Source organism: Carcharodon carcharias, chromosome 26 (assembly GCF_017639515.1).
Source record: "Carcharodon carcharias isolate sCarCar2 chromosome 26, sCarCar2.pri, whole genome shotgun sequence".
Classification (NCBI taxonomy): Eukaryota; Metazoa; Chordata; class Chondrichthyes; order Lamniformes; family Lamnidae; genus Carcharodon; species Carcharodon carcharias.
Window position 1 is genome coordinate 37292441 of NC_054492.1, and position 12750 is coordinate 37305190.

Consider the following 12750-nt stretch of genomic DNA (forward strand, 5'->3'; position numbering starts at 1 on the left):
CAGGATGTTCCTATTCCATGAATGAATTAAAAAAACGTCAAGTTCTTAATCAGATAAAACAATAGTTAAAAAAACCATGTATGGCATTGCTTCTGTTCTTTAAATTATTTTAATTTCCCATGAATTTGTGCTTTCTTTGTTTCATATTTGCAGTTCAGGAAACAGCTTATATTGTTCAATGCATTCTTAATTGAAAAGTTGCCAACATAAAAGGAAAAATTTTCATCCACATTATACCAGCAAATGCATCAAGTTTAAGATGTCTATTAAAGGATGAAACAACCATAATTCCTTCCATAATTTGAACCAGTTGATGACATTAAATTGTAACAACTATTGCTAATTTAATGAATAAAGCCACCATCATGTGTGCATTGCCCAAAGGCAGATCCCTGGCTTATAGCAGTCTTTCCATATCATTGTATCCTGCACTGTTCTTTTTATTTGCCAAGAACTTCCTTCAATTTTCAAGCCATCCAACATCGATATTCCCTTCCTTCCTTTTTTCCTTGAAATCTTCCCTCCATAATGCCTTTTACACTTCAGTTTCCTCCTAAAATGTGTCTTACTCAGTTTCTATCTTTTCCTAATTATGTTCAACAAGTTTTTTGTTCATTCACTCTCTACAGCAGTTCTTCATTTGTTACTTTTTTCTGTCCAGCAGGTCTTTTCCATTCTTCTCCAAACCCACATTTCAAAACTTTTTAGCAAGTTGGTCTCCTTCTTCTGTAAGGTCCACGTCTCATATCCGTAAACAACAAGCTCTTTACAAGTTGCTTTTTGAGTTGTTTATTCATCTCCCCAGTGAGCAAACGTCTCTTCTTACCAAATATGGTCTTTCCCATTGCTATCCTTTGTTCTTATTGCTTTGCTGTATCTTCCATCTGCAGATATTATGCTTCCTAAATACATGAATTCTTGCATGCGTTCTAGTTCTCTTCCATGAATATCTGATTATTTCTTGGTGATTTTGAGATAGGCATCACTTTGGTTTTGTCAATGTTCACTTTCATTCCAAAGTTACTTATCTATTTACTAGTTCTTGTGATCCTTTTTCTGTGCTAACTACAAATGATTTGTCATCTGAAAATCTAATTGATGTTATCATTCACACCAGATTCTCTGTCTTCATGAATAAAAAATGTGTTTAAAATAGCAGTACATACAGTGTTATGCTGTCGGGATACTACTTTTATTTATTTTGACTGGACAATGTGAACGTTTAAATGCAAAATTAAATTTGGTTTAGATAGCATGCTTAAACTCAATGATTCAGGCTCTCCAAAGGTCATGATGGATAAAGTTAATAGTCCACAAATTCTACCTTGCTGTGCTTTATCCACATTATAATTGGCATCCTGCAGGAGCTTAGCCACAACTGATTCAATATCTTCACCCACATATCCAGCTTGGGTCAGGGTAGTACAGTCACAAATGGCAAAGGGAACCTCTAGGCATCGGGCAAGAGTCTGGGCTAGCAAGGTCTTGCCTAAAAGAAAGAAAGAAAAATCTTTACATGTCTCCATCCAAAGGATGGATGGAGTGGTACTATGGTCACCTCCACAGTTCTAATATGTGTGCTTCATCGGGAAAGAACACATTGAGTGCACAAAGGAAAAACACTAGATAAACACGTTTTCTAAGCACTCAAAATTACTTGTTGATAAAAAACACTAATGAAAATACGCTGTTGAAAATAATTAATCAGGGGATGTTGGTGCAATATATGGCGTTTAAAAGGTCACATGTCAAAATAGTCTGAACTTACAACCATCCATCTGTATGAACAGCCATCGACACCGATTGGTCATACGCAGAACCAATTCCTTCCCCACTTCTGAATCTGGGTACTCACTTGGTCTTTAAGAACTCAAATGATGTACAATTTTGACAACACTTGCTGAACTAAAACACGCGCATTGCAATGTGTGGTCATGTAAAGCCACCTGCAGCACCATAGACTTAGCTTCCATTGTTACACTGACCTGATCCTGTGGGACCAAGTAACAGAATGTTGCTTTTCTCCAACTTAATGTCATCATGAGTCGAATCAAGCACCTCTCCTCCTCGCTTCTCTTGGGGAATTGACTGACTTGCCTGCTGCTGCATGGAAGCTCCAAGTGCATTGCCGTGTGGACTGATACCTGCAATCTGTAACAGTTCTATAGGAAAGAAAAACAAGTGTTCACATTAAGAACAAGAGAATCTCAGTATTTTACAGGTATTTCCAAAGATCTTACAGAAATTGGGATTGCGGTAACATATTTGTGAAATGTATATTGTACTAATAATCACTTGCTGATTTTCCTAATAGATTTGTAGCAACTGTACCAAATGTGAAAATCACATTAAGCAAGTGATTTAAATAATGTGTTACTATGAGCCTAAAAACACTTCTTCTGGCACAAATAATAAAAAAAACTATGTAAAATGAAATAGGACAGATCACCAAGAAAGATACCAGATGGTGATTTCTATACTATGTTATAAAACCAGCACTTTTTAAAGGTCACATGAATTTGAATCACACATCTATATTATTTTTACAAGCATTTTTCAAACTGCCTTAATTGGTGTAAAAAACTGATTTCTAATGATTTAGCCCAAAAACAGAATGATTAAAGAAAAAAAACTTCCACATTTAATGGGGACGGGGTGTGTGTGTGCGTGTGGGGGGTGGGGGGGCGGCGGAAAAGATTAATCAATGTAGATGTCGTCAGTGATGGTGAATGAAAAGGTTTTCCAATTGTATACCCAGTCTCGGTGCCAGGTACGCCAAGGTCAGGAATAACACCGGAGCAGTAATGCCTAGTCTGAATAGAATCGCAGTGCAGAAGAGGCCCTTCGGCCCATCGAGTCTGCACCGACACGTAACAAACATCTGACCTACCTACCTAATCCAATTTACCAGCACTTGGTCCATAACCTTCAATGTTATGACGTGCCAAGTGCTCATCATCCAGGTACTTTTTAAAAGGATGTGAGGCAACGCGCCTCCACCACCCTCCCAGGCAGTGCATTCCAGACTGCCACCACCCTCCCAGGCAGTGCATTCCAGACCATCACCACCCTCCCAGGCAGTGCATTCCAGACCGCCACCACCCTCCCAGGCAGTGCATTCCAGACCGCCACCACCCTCCCAGGCAGTGCATTCCAGACCGCCACCACCCTCCCAGGCAGTGCATTCCAGACCATCACCACCCTCCCAGGCAGTGCATTCCAGACCGCCACCACCCTCCCAGGCAGTGCATTCCAGACCGCCACCACCCTCCCAGGCAGTGCATTCCAGACCGCCACCACCCTCCCAGGCAGTGCATTCCAGACCGCCACCACCCTCCCAGGCAGTGCATTCCAGACTGCCACCACCCTCCCAGGCAGTGCATTCCAGACCATCACCACCCTCCCAGGCAGTGCATTCCAGACCATCACCACCCTCCCAGGCAGTGCATTCCAGACCGCCACCACCCTCCCAGGCAGTGCATTCCAGACCGCCACCACCCTCTGGGTAAAAAAGTTTTTCCTCACACCCCCCTAAACCTCCTGCCCCCCACCTTGAACTTATGCCTCCTTGTGACTGATCCTTCAACTAAGGGGAACAGCTGCTCCCTATCCACCCTGTTCATGCCCCTCATAATCTTATACACCTCGATCAGGTCACCCCTCAGTCTTCTCTGATCCAACGAGTCTATCCAACCTCTCTTCATAACTTAAATGTTTCATCCCAGGCACCATCCTGCTGAACCTCCTCTGCACCCTCTCCAGTGCAATCACATCCTTCCTATAATGTGGTGACCAGAACTGCCCACAGTACTCCAGCTGTGGCCTCACTAAGGTTCTATACAACTCTAACATGACCTCCCTATTTTTGTAATCTATGCCTCGATTGATAAAGGCAAGCGTCCCATATGCCTTTTTCACCATCCCACTAACATGCCCCTCTGCCTTCAGAGATCTATGGACACACACGCCAAGGTCCCTTTGTTCCTCAGAACTTCCTAGTGTCATGCCGTTCATTGAATACTTCCTTATCAAATTACTCCTTCCAAAGTGTATCACCTCACACTTTTCAGGGTTAATTTCCAACTGCCACTTATCTGCCTATTTGACCATCCTGTCTATATCTTCCTGTAGCCCAAGACACTCAACCTCAATAAAGTAGGTTCATTGAAAAAAAAATGCTAGTCCACTGCTGTGAACTTTATTCAACTCTTGACAGTAAATAAACTTTCATCTCATGAAATAAAAAAAAACTGAAAATGCTGGAACTCTGTAATAAACGCAAAGATTGCTGCAAATATGGTTAAATTTTTTTTTATAAACTTCAATCCTGATCTGTAATCCCCATCTACTGTTACCCTCTCCAGGATGATATTTAGAGAACATTTTTTGTTTCCACAAACTCATGCATTTTCCTCTTTTTCAAATTTCATTATTTTTTTCTCAGACTGGGAGCTTGTGACTAGCTATAGGATCGACAACCATTTAGAAATGGACCCCAGCTCTCTGGCTTTGATGAGCTTACCGCACCAGTGTGGTAGTTGAGCCATACAGACCAGAAAGATACCTGATTTCTTCTTTGTCTGCACAGAGTTAACTATAACCAGGTGCAGCAACAATCAGAGACACAACTGGCCGCAGTACCCAAGGTTGGTTACAAAAGTTAGCCAGGGTCCCTTTACTTGAGTGCTCATCAGCTCATCTACACATATGAATGAAAACATTGGAGCTAATGCAAAGTAAAAATATTATATGCTTTTGCATACTGAAAGATACAGGACTTCACAAATATATTTGTAGTACTAATTAGTTATAATTTTTACAAAATTTCCTCAAGGTAAGAGTGACCTGATATTTTCTTGCCAAAAATCTCTTCATGTTACATTAGATTATAATTTTCATTCTTGGTTTATCTACCATGAAGTATTTGGCTCAGGTGCTGGTTCTTTATTCTTTTATTCATCCCCTCGCCCTCACAAAAACCTTCCATCTTTTTCTCAGCAATTTACATGATGAGATTTTTTCTTCTCAAGTTGAAACTGTTGGTGTACAATTGCACTAGCAAGTCCACAAATAACAAGCATCTTTAACATATGGCCATTTGTCATACTCTGGCCACAACTGTCCAGTCTGATATCTGGGCTGACCAACCAACTCAGGCCACAGTGTTTGAACTCTGCCCTGGCACAAATATCTGCAACCCTCAGTGACACATAACAAAACCACATTTATCTCAGATATTTTAATTAATGGTTTAAAACTGTAGAAGATCTGAAAAGAAATTAGAACTCCCGCCTTCACCCGCCATTTGAAACTAATTTTTCTGTACAATTGCCAATAGCCATTGTTTGCAGGATATACTTTGTCTAGCCTAGTTCCACAAAAGGAGAATGAGAAATGAACTCCTATGTCACATCTCTCTCTCATGCACAAAATCTGTGCACAAGATGTGAAATTCCCCAGCCCAGGATCCTTTCCATCTGGTTGCCATGTGACACAGGTTATTATAGCATATTCCAGGTATGGTAGATCCAAATAGAGTAAATGGAACAACTTTCACAACTTATCTCTCGCACAAAGAATTTGTCAGCACAAGCTGGTAATTCACAAAGGCACAAGTGAAATTTCCAATTATGGAACAGAGGCAGAACTCAAGTCTCAAGACTTGGAGAGATGGACAACCTTCTTATAGCCATTTCTAACTTTGAATGACTAATTTTATGACTATTTAGTAATTCTACCCACATCCCCAGGTGTTTATGTAAACAAAACAGTAAAATTACTAACTACATATACCAACAACCATTTTAGAATCTAAATGCTAATCACGAAAAACTTACATTTATACAATGCCTTTAACTGCGAAAATATCCCAAGGTGCTACACAGAGAAGATGATGAACAGTAGTAAAAATTTCAGAAAGATGGCTGAGAGCATGGTCTAAAAGATTGGTTTTGTGAAGACTTTTAAGAGGCAGTAGTTAGTTATTATGGACTAGTTAGTTGCTAGATCTGCACAAACAGCACAATGACTATTTATGTTCATCAAATAAGCTGAATAATTGTCCACACAACTATGATTAGATTGAAAAGCTCATCATAAATAAACATCCATGCAAAATGATATTTGTCATTCCTACCAGGAAATAAATTAGTAACTAGGTCAACCAAGTAGCAGTATGTCCATATAAGGGCCTGAAGCCTTTAAATAGACCTCATCTCATATTTCAAATGTACCCACAGATATTAAATGCAGAGATTCAAACTTAGTTTTTAACATTTTATTAATAAATCCAATTCTGTCAAAACAAAACAAGATGGGTGGTGGAAGAAGAACTGTTTCAGAGTGCAGCAGTTATCATCAAATGGGGTAGCCTCCTCATATTTCATCCTGTTGCCATAAGGCCACATGAAGATATATGTGTCATCACTGCTCTCAAAAATGTGTATAAATCATATGCACCAGAATCCTATTTTTTTTTGTCATGGCAATATACTTGCAGTAATTTACTAAATATAATGCAAATAAAAAAATAAAATAGTTTTGAACAAATTAATGTGTGATGTGATAAAAGCATTATTTAAAACAAAATAGATGATTTATATTCATATAAATATAATGCAATGAATAAATAAAATGTAGGGCCACAGATAGTAACCGCTTTCAAATGAACCAAACTGACTCATTTGATTCTGGCAGTTATTGACAGAAGGAAAGACTTGCAGAAGTTGCACTGGGTATTGGATTTCCCAGAGTCTGCATGCACCAGGATCCCTGATTCAGCAAACTAATGGTCAACTTTACCATTTTGCCTTCTGTGTCTAAAGAAAGGTGCCCAGGGTGGCGATGCTGTCTAGGAGAAAGCTTGACATGTGTAGGCAGTGGGGAGAGGTTGTGCTGGTACAATGTGCAGACTTTTTTTTTGAACTGATGTAGAACATCGCAGCTATCTTTGGGCAGGCAGCATAAACCTAACCTCCACGTTTTAAGTGCCAGCAACTCTGTGACGCTATTGTAGCCATGGCTTTGTAAAGGAGATGACAGCTGTCACTTCGCTTTGATATTCAAGAAAATTGGTCAATGCTAGATCATCTCGAGCTGAGCAATTAGTTGGGCAATTACATAGACAGTTGAATGATATCAGGGTCCATCTAACTCAACAATGAAGCTAAACTTTCAGTGCAAACCCAGAGTCGGGTTCAATCTGACTCTCTGGTGGCAGGAGCCCACACTGCTTCACTTTGACACTAATAAATCCAGCGTGGTGCCAAACTTGGCTTACAACGCACTTATTGTACAAATAAACATGATTCTTCCTCCCTAGCAGCTGCACTGTAAATACACCCACTATGGCCACAACATCCGTAAGAGACAGTGCAGCAAAGATGTGTTGTTTTGTTCCTTGCCACTCATCATATTTGAAACTGGCAATTAGGAAAATGACACAACTTAATTTAGATGACTGAATTCTGACAATGCAGTAGACAGTCCAGTGAAAATTCACTCAAGCAGTTGAACCATTATAGCAAAATGTCTAAGTTTGTAAATAATGTCTAAAGTTGTGGGAATTGCATGTTAAGAGGTAAAATACAGAGGGCATTACTAACTCGCACAGAAATGTTAGCAATTGCATACTGGTACAAAAATTAGCAAGAGAATTATAAACTGAAGGGTTTATTAATGAAAACGAGTCACTAAAGAAATTTGAATGCAATAATCAGTTAAAGAATTATATGGTGGCAGTTACAAAGAAAATTATGTTCAGATTCATTAGTAGATTCAAAGAATATGATGTTGTCTGAGAAGTTATCATCTCAGGAATATTTATTTGGAATACAATTGCACTGCATACTGCAACAGGTGCACCAACTTTGCCAGCATAAAAACTCAGTCAGGCATCCCTCCTCACTTGGCTGATAGCAATTAAGAGGTCATCCCTGAATGTCTCTAATGGAAACATTAGGACAGACCAAGGGTTGCTGAGACCAATGAAACAATGTTAAAGGCTGAGAATACAGATTTGCTGGCCTCAAGTGGCTTCTTGGATTGGGCTATAAATCTGGTTAAAGCTGCATGCTCTCGGTTTACAATGGAGCCACAGGATATTCCTGGAACTGACATCAGTACACTGAGGAATTCAAAAGAGAATTGTATCAATTTCTGATTCAGCAATGAGGGGAACAATAGAGACTTGGAGGAGGAAGAGAAAGGGTCAGGTCAGATCCTGAAGGAGGACCTGGATGACAGGGTGAGCTGGAAGGTCAGAATGACCTTTTCTCATTCCAACATTAAGTTCTTAAAATCAGTCAAGTTTCAAAAGATACAGCTGTTATTTTAATGGGGTAAACATAACACGACATTAGCTTTCTCATCATGCAGGTGCAGACACATACATGTATTGACAAAACGTACAACTGCAGCACTGCAGATCTGTGGAGTCACAGACTTTTTTGAAATGGTGAACAAAATAATGGTTTAACATACAGAAGAAGAAACAAACGTTATCACTTCCACCAGATACAACAAAGCAAAAAGGTGAAAATTGCCATTTTCCCCTCTTTTCAAAAGGTATGTTCTGTAAAGGCTAGTATACAGATTATATATCATCAGGGTTTTTATAAAGTACAAAATGTGCTGATTCAAATTTATGTAGTGAATTGATTATGAAATTTTATTGGCTACCTTTAAGACCGTGGTTGACGTTTTCCACATGAAACAAACTGAGACAACTACAATAGTTTACCAATACAGTGTGTCTCAGATATTACAAAACAAGAACAAGCCTTTTTCAAATCAGGCTTTCAATGAATTTCACATTTGTTTTTTTTAAAATGTGTTGTAAATCATAAATTAAACCTTTTTTGTTCTAGCAGAGGCAGAAGGTGGCAAATTGAAAAATAAAAATAAAGATTAGACAACTTTAGAGACTTGCAGAAAATTACAAACACGTGGAAATTCGTGATGAATTTCAGTAGTGCTCTTTCCAAAATTAGTTTTCGTTAAAGTTTCAGAAAGTTTTCAACATGTTCTGCATTTTGTACAATTTTCTATTTAATAAACACACGTCTTCTCAAAAACACCACTGCACTTTATATTTATTGTCCTTCTGAAAGTGTTTCAGAAGAAACCTCACTTTGAAACAAATTACAAATCTGTATGATCACCTGTGTCCATTTTTAGACCACCAAGGACTTTCCATGTGGTTGGATACACAATTCAGTTAACAATTGAACTGTTTTTTTTTTAGTTTCAAACAACAAAAATATAAAGAAAAACCAAAAAAAGGCACAGGTGAGAAGATGGAATCAACTTACTTGTAAATCTGTACTCATCCTCTCGTCTTCGGATTTCTAACTCTACAGAGAAAGGTTAGAAATATTATCAAAGAACGAACTAACTAGATGCAGCAACAGACATAGATGAACTTTCAATCTGCATATTTAATAAATATATCTGTTGCATTTTATTTCTTTACACTGGTCTACAAATCTTTTCTAATGCACAGAACAGATTCAGATTGGAGTAGTGTAACTGCACACTGATTCCTTAAGTGGTGAAGGCCTTTCATTTAGCCACGACACACCCTACAAAAAAGTTAAAACAATATGTACCAGTTGAGACCAATATAAAATGGACATTTTGAGGAGGGGCAGGTAATAACAAATCTGGCAATGCATTCTACTGTAATAGAGTGCAGACAAAAATTACCTTGGCAGATTAACAATTTAAAAATATACACTTTCTATATATTTAGTGTACTATAGCAGACCACCAGTTAATATTCTACTTCATAAAAAAGGTAATTCTTCTGGGGACTGAAAATGAATCGCTTGTTTCCTCTATCTAACTAAAAGTTAGAACATTTTACGTCACTCTAGTTATCGATAACTAAATAATTTACAATTAAGAATTTTAAAAATCTACGTTAGTTGTATATTTGTATTGAGGTTCACCCCAATTAAAATTTTTGTTGGATCAAAATAATACAGCTTTAGAGCTGAAAATTCAGTAGCTTCTGTTTGAACCACTGCTATACTCCACTCAAACCATTTGGACTTAAGTTCCAATCTTGTAGCAGTAATTTCAAGTACACATGATGCAAGAACATAAAAAAAAGCTGATTTTTTTTGGAATAAAGAAATTGCCTTTTATTTCTGCACTCACCAGTCACAAAGTTGCACATGATACTAAACTAGCGGACTGGACCTACAAAAGTGGAGATCAAATCTGCACATTGGCAAATGCTTAGCAGATGAAATACAATACAGAGAAGTACAAGGTATTACACACTGGAAAGGAAAAGGACATTACAAGTAAGCAGTGCATGGCACAGCTAAAATTAAAACATAAAAGTTAACAAGCCAAACCAGTGTAGGGACAATAAACAAAGCAAACAGAATGTGGAAGTACATTGCTAATTCAGTTCAATTACAAGTCAGAAAATGACATAATAAACCTATACATCAGCCCAGAAACTGTGGCCACTGAAGGCTCCAAAATGGCAGACAGGAAGCAGACTGCACTGCACATTAGGCAAGGAAAAATAAGAGGCATTCTTCATCTATGCCTGCAGCAGGTGATAGGCTCTTCGCTTACACATCTTGGACACCCCCACCCTCCCAAGAATAGTTTGCTGTCATAGGCTGCACAGGGAAACCAACCCTAAAAAGGTCAGTAACCTCCCGGAATGTGGAGCTGGGAGGAGCAACTGTGCTCCTCCGAATCCCACATTAAAGGACCTGATTGCCCCACCATCCCACTCCACAAACTTTCCCATGCTCTCTAATGCCAAAACAACATCCAATACATTTTAAAAGTGTTAGTTGGAATAACAATCTGTAGTGCAGGCAATTGTACCAAGATTAAATTTTGCGAAATAAAGACTAGTGGTTGCTTGAAGCACAAACCACAAGTAAGAATTGTACTAGAGCATTAATGGACATCATTTTGGCACAATGCACATTCCAAGAGTTCTGGTTCAGTGAAGGATGGTTTAGCACATTTAATTTTCTGCAAGCAAGGGGCAAAGTTCCAGGTAAATGACTATAAAGAATTCCACGAACAGAAACTTGAAACTTCACTACGATAATTTGTGCAGCTGTCTTAACTTGAAACTAGAACAGAATGCTGAGGTACAGTAATAGCAACTCATGTTGCTGGTACAAAGAAGGCAGTCTGTCTTAAACTTGAACAACACTGTGGCCCTGCTGCAGGTGTAATTCTGTAGACAGTCTCGCCACATCTCTACTGAATATCAAATACAATGACAACAGTTTATCATTTGAAACAGATATTACAGAAATTAAACATCAACTATTTAAATCTCCAAAAATAGTTATGCCCTACAATAATACTTATGTTATGCTATTTCAAACAGCAATTTTAGTTGTCAATATTGTTCAGCAACAGTCCATCTATAAATACCATAAATGTATTTCACTGCTAAATTTTGAATACTATGCATGCAAGGATGGTAAAATGCATTATGTAATATGTCTGACAGGAATAAATTGGCAATAGAAACTGTCATTAAAAGCTTTAACGTATAGTTGGTCACCATGAAAACACAAACACTGCATAATAGAATGTACTACAGCCCATTAACAAAAGGGCAATTTGATTAGATGACTAATAAAATACTCAACATAAATAGATCTGTTGAGGCAATTATACCTCTCAGAGGTATTACACAACAGACTTTACCATCCGTACAGCTCAATGGCCAAGCTGATTTGACATTTTTCTGGCTGTTGGTTTGCATAAAAGCCAAATTACCAGAGTGTTCAATTTTGACTGCCTTTTACCTCACACAATATCATTTGATTTCTTGGCACATGGAATTAGTATTTAGATTGAGGAAATCTCTGCCACAAACATAAGTCCATAAATTCTTTGAAAAGTAATCAGACAGCTGCTTGAAAAAGAATATTAATCATCAAGGGGAACAAACTAGAAAATGGGGTTTAGCTTTTGTTGAAAATAGAACGCTGACAACTTACATTTATGTAGCAGCTTTATCATAATGAAACGTCTCAAGGCGCTCCACAGGATCATTACAAAACAAAGTATGACACCGAGCCACATAAGAAGTTATTAGTTCAAATGGCCAAAGAGGAGGAAGGCAGGGTAAAGAGGCAGAGAGGTAGCAAAGGAATTCCAGAGATTGGGGCCAAGGCAACTGAAGGTACAGCCACCAATGGTAATGCGATTAAAATCTGGGGTGCTCAAGAAGATTGCAGATATCTCGCAGAGCCGTGGGGCTGGAGGAGATTACAGATATGGAGGTGTAAAGCCATGGAAGGATTTGAAAACAAGGTTGAGAATTTTAAAATCAACATGTTGTCTGACGCAAGGTCAGTGGGCACAGGGATGATAGGGGAATAGGGCTAACTGTGAGTTAAGACACGGGCAGCAGAGTTTTGGATGACCTCAAATTTACAGAGGACAGAATGTAGAAGACTAGCCAGCAGTGTACTGGAATCGAGTCTTGAGGTAACAAAAGCATGAGTGAGGGTTTCAGCAGCAGATGAACTGAGACAGGGGCAAAGTTGCCAGATGCTACCGAGGTTGAAGACAGGTGGTCTTAGCGATGCCATGGATGAGAGGTCAGCAGTTCATCTCAGGATCCAGTATGACACCGAGGTTGTGAACAGGTTGGCTTAATCTCAGACTGTTCCAGGAAGAGGGATGGAGTCAGTAGCTTGGGTATGGACTTGGGAATGGGAACAGAAAACAATGCCATCAGTCTTCTAA

General features: G+C 38.7%; 1 protein-coding gene across 2 annotated transcripts in view; it reads right to left on the bottom strand.

The window, feature by feature from the left end:
* Nucleotides 1–12750, bottom strand: part of clpxa (caseinolytic mitochondrial matrix peptidase chaperone subunit Xa) — a 38679-nt gene that overhangs the window by 9645 nt on the left and 16284 nt on the right. Inside the window, exons 6-8 of one of the 2 annotated variants that reach the window (XM_041175050.1) lie at nucleotides 9312–9353; nucleotides 1986–2162; nucleotides 1325–1489 (exon numbers count right to left, since the gene is read on the bottom strand). In XM_041175050.1, the coding sequence (XP_041030984.1) occupies nucleotides 1325–1489; nucleotides 1986–2162; nucleotides 9312–9353 (384 nt within the window). The remainder of the gene's footprint in view (nucleotides 1–1324; nucleotides 1490–1985; nucleotides 2163–9311; nucleotides 9354–12750) is intronic. The other variant, XM_041175051.1, reaches the window with a different exon arrangement.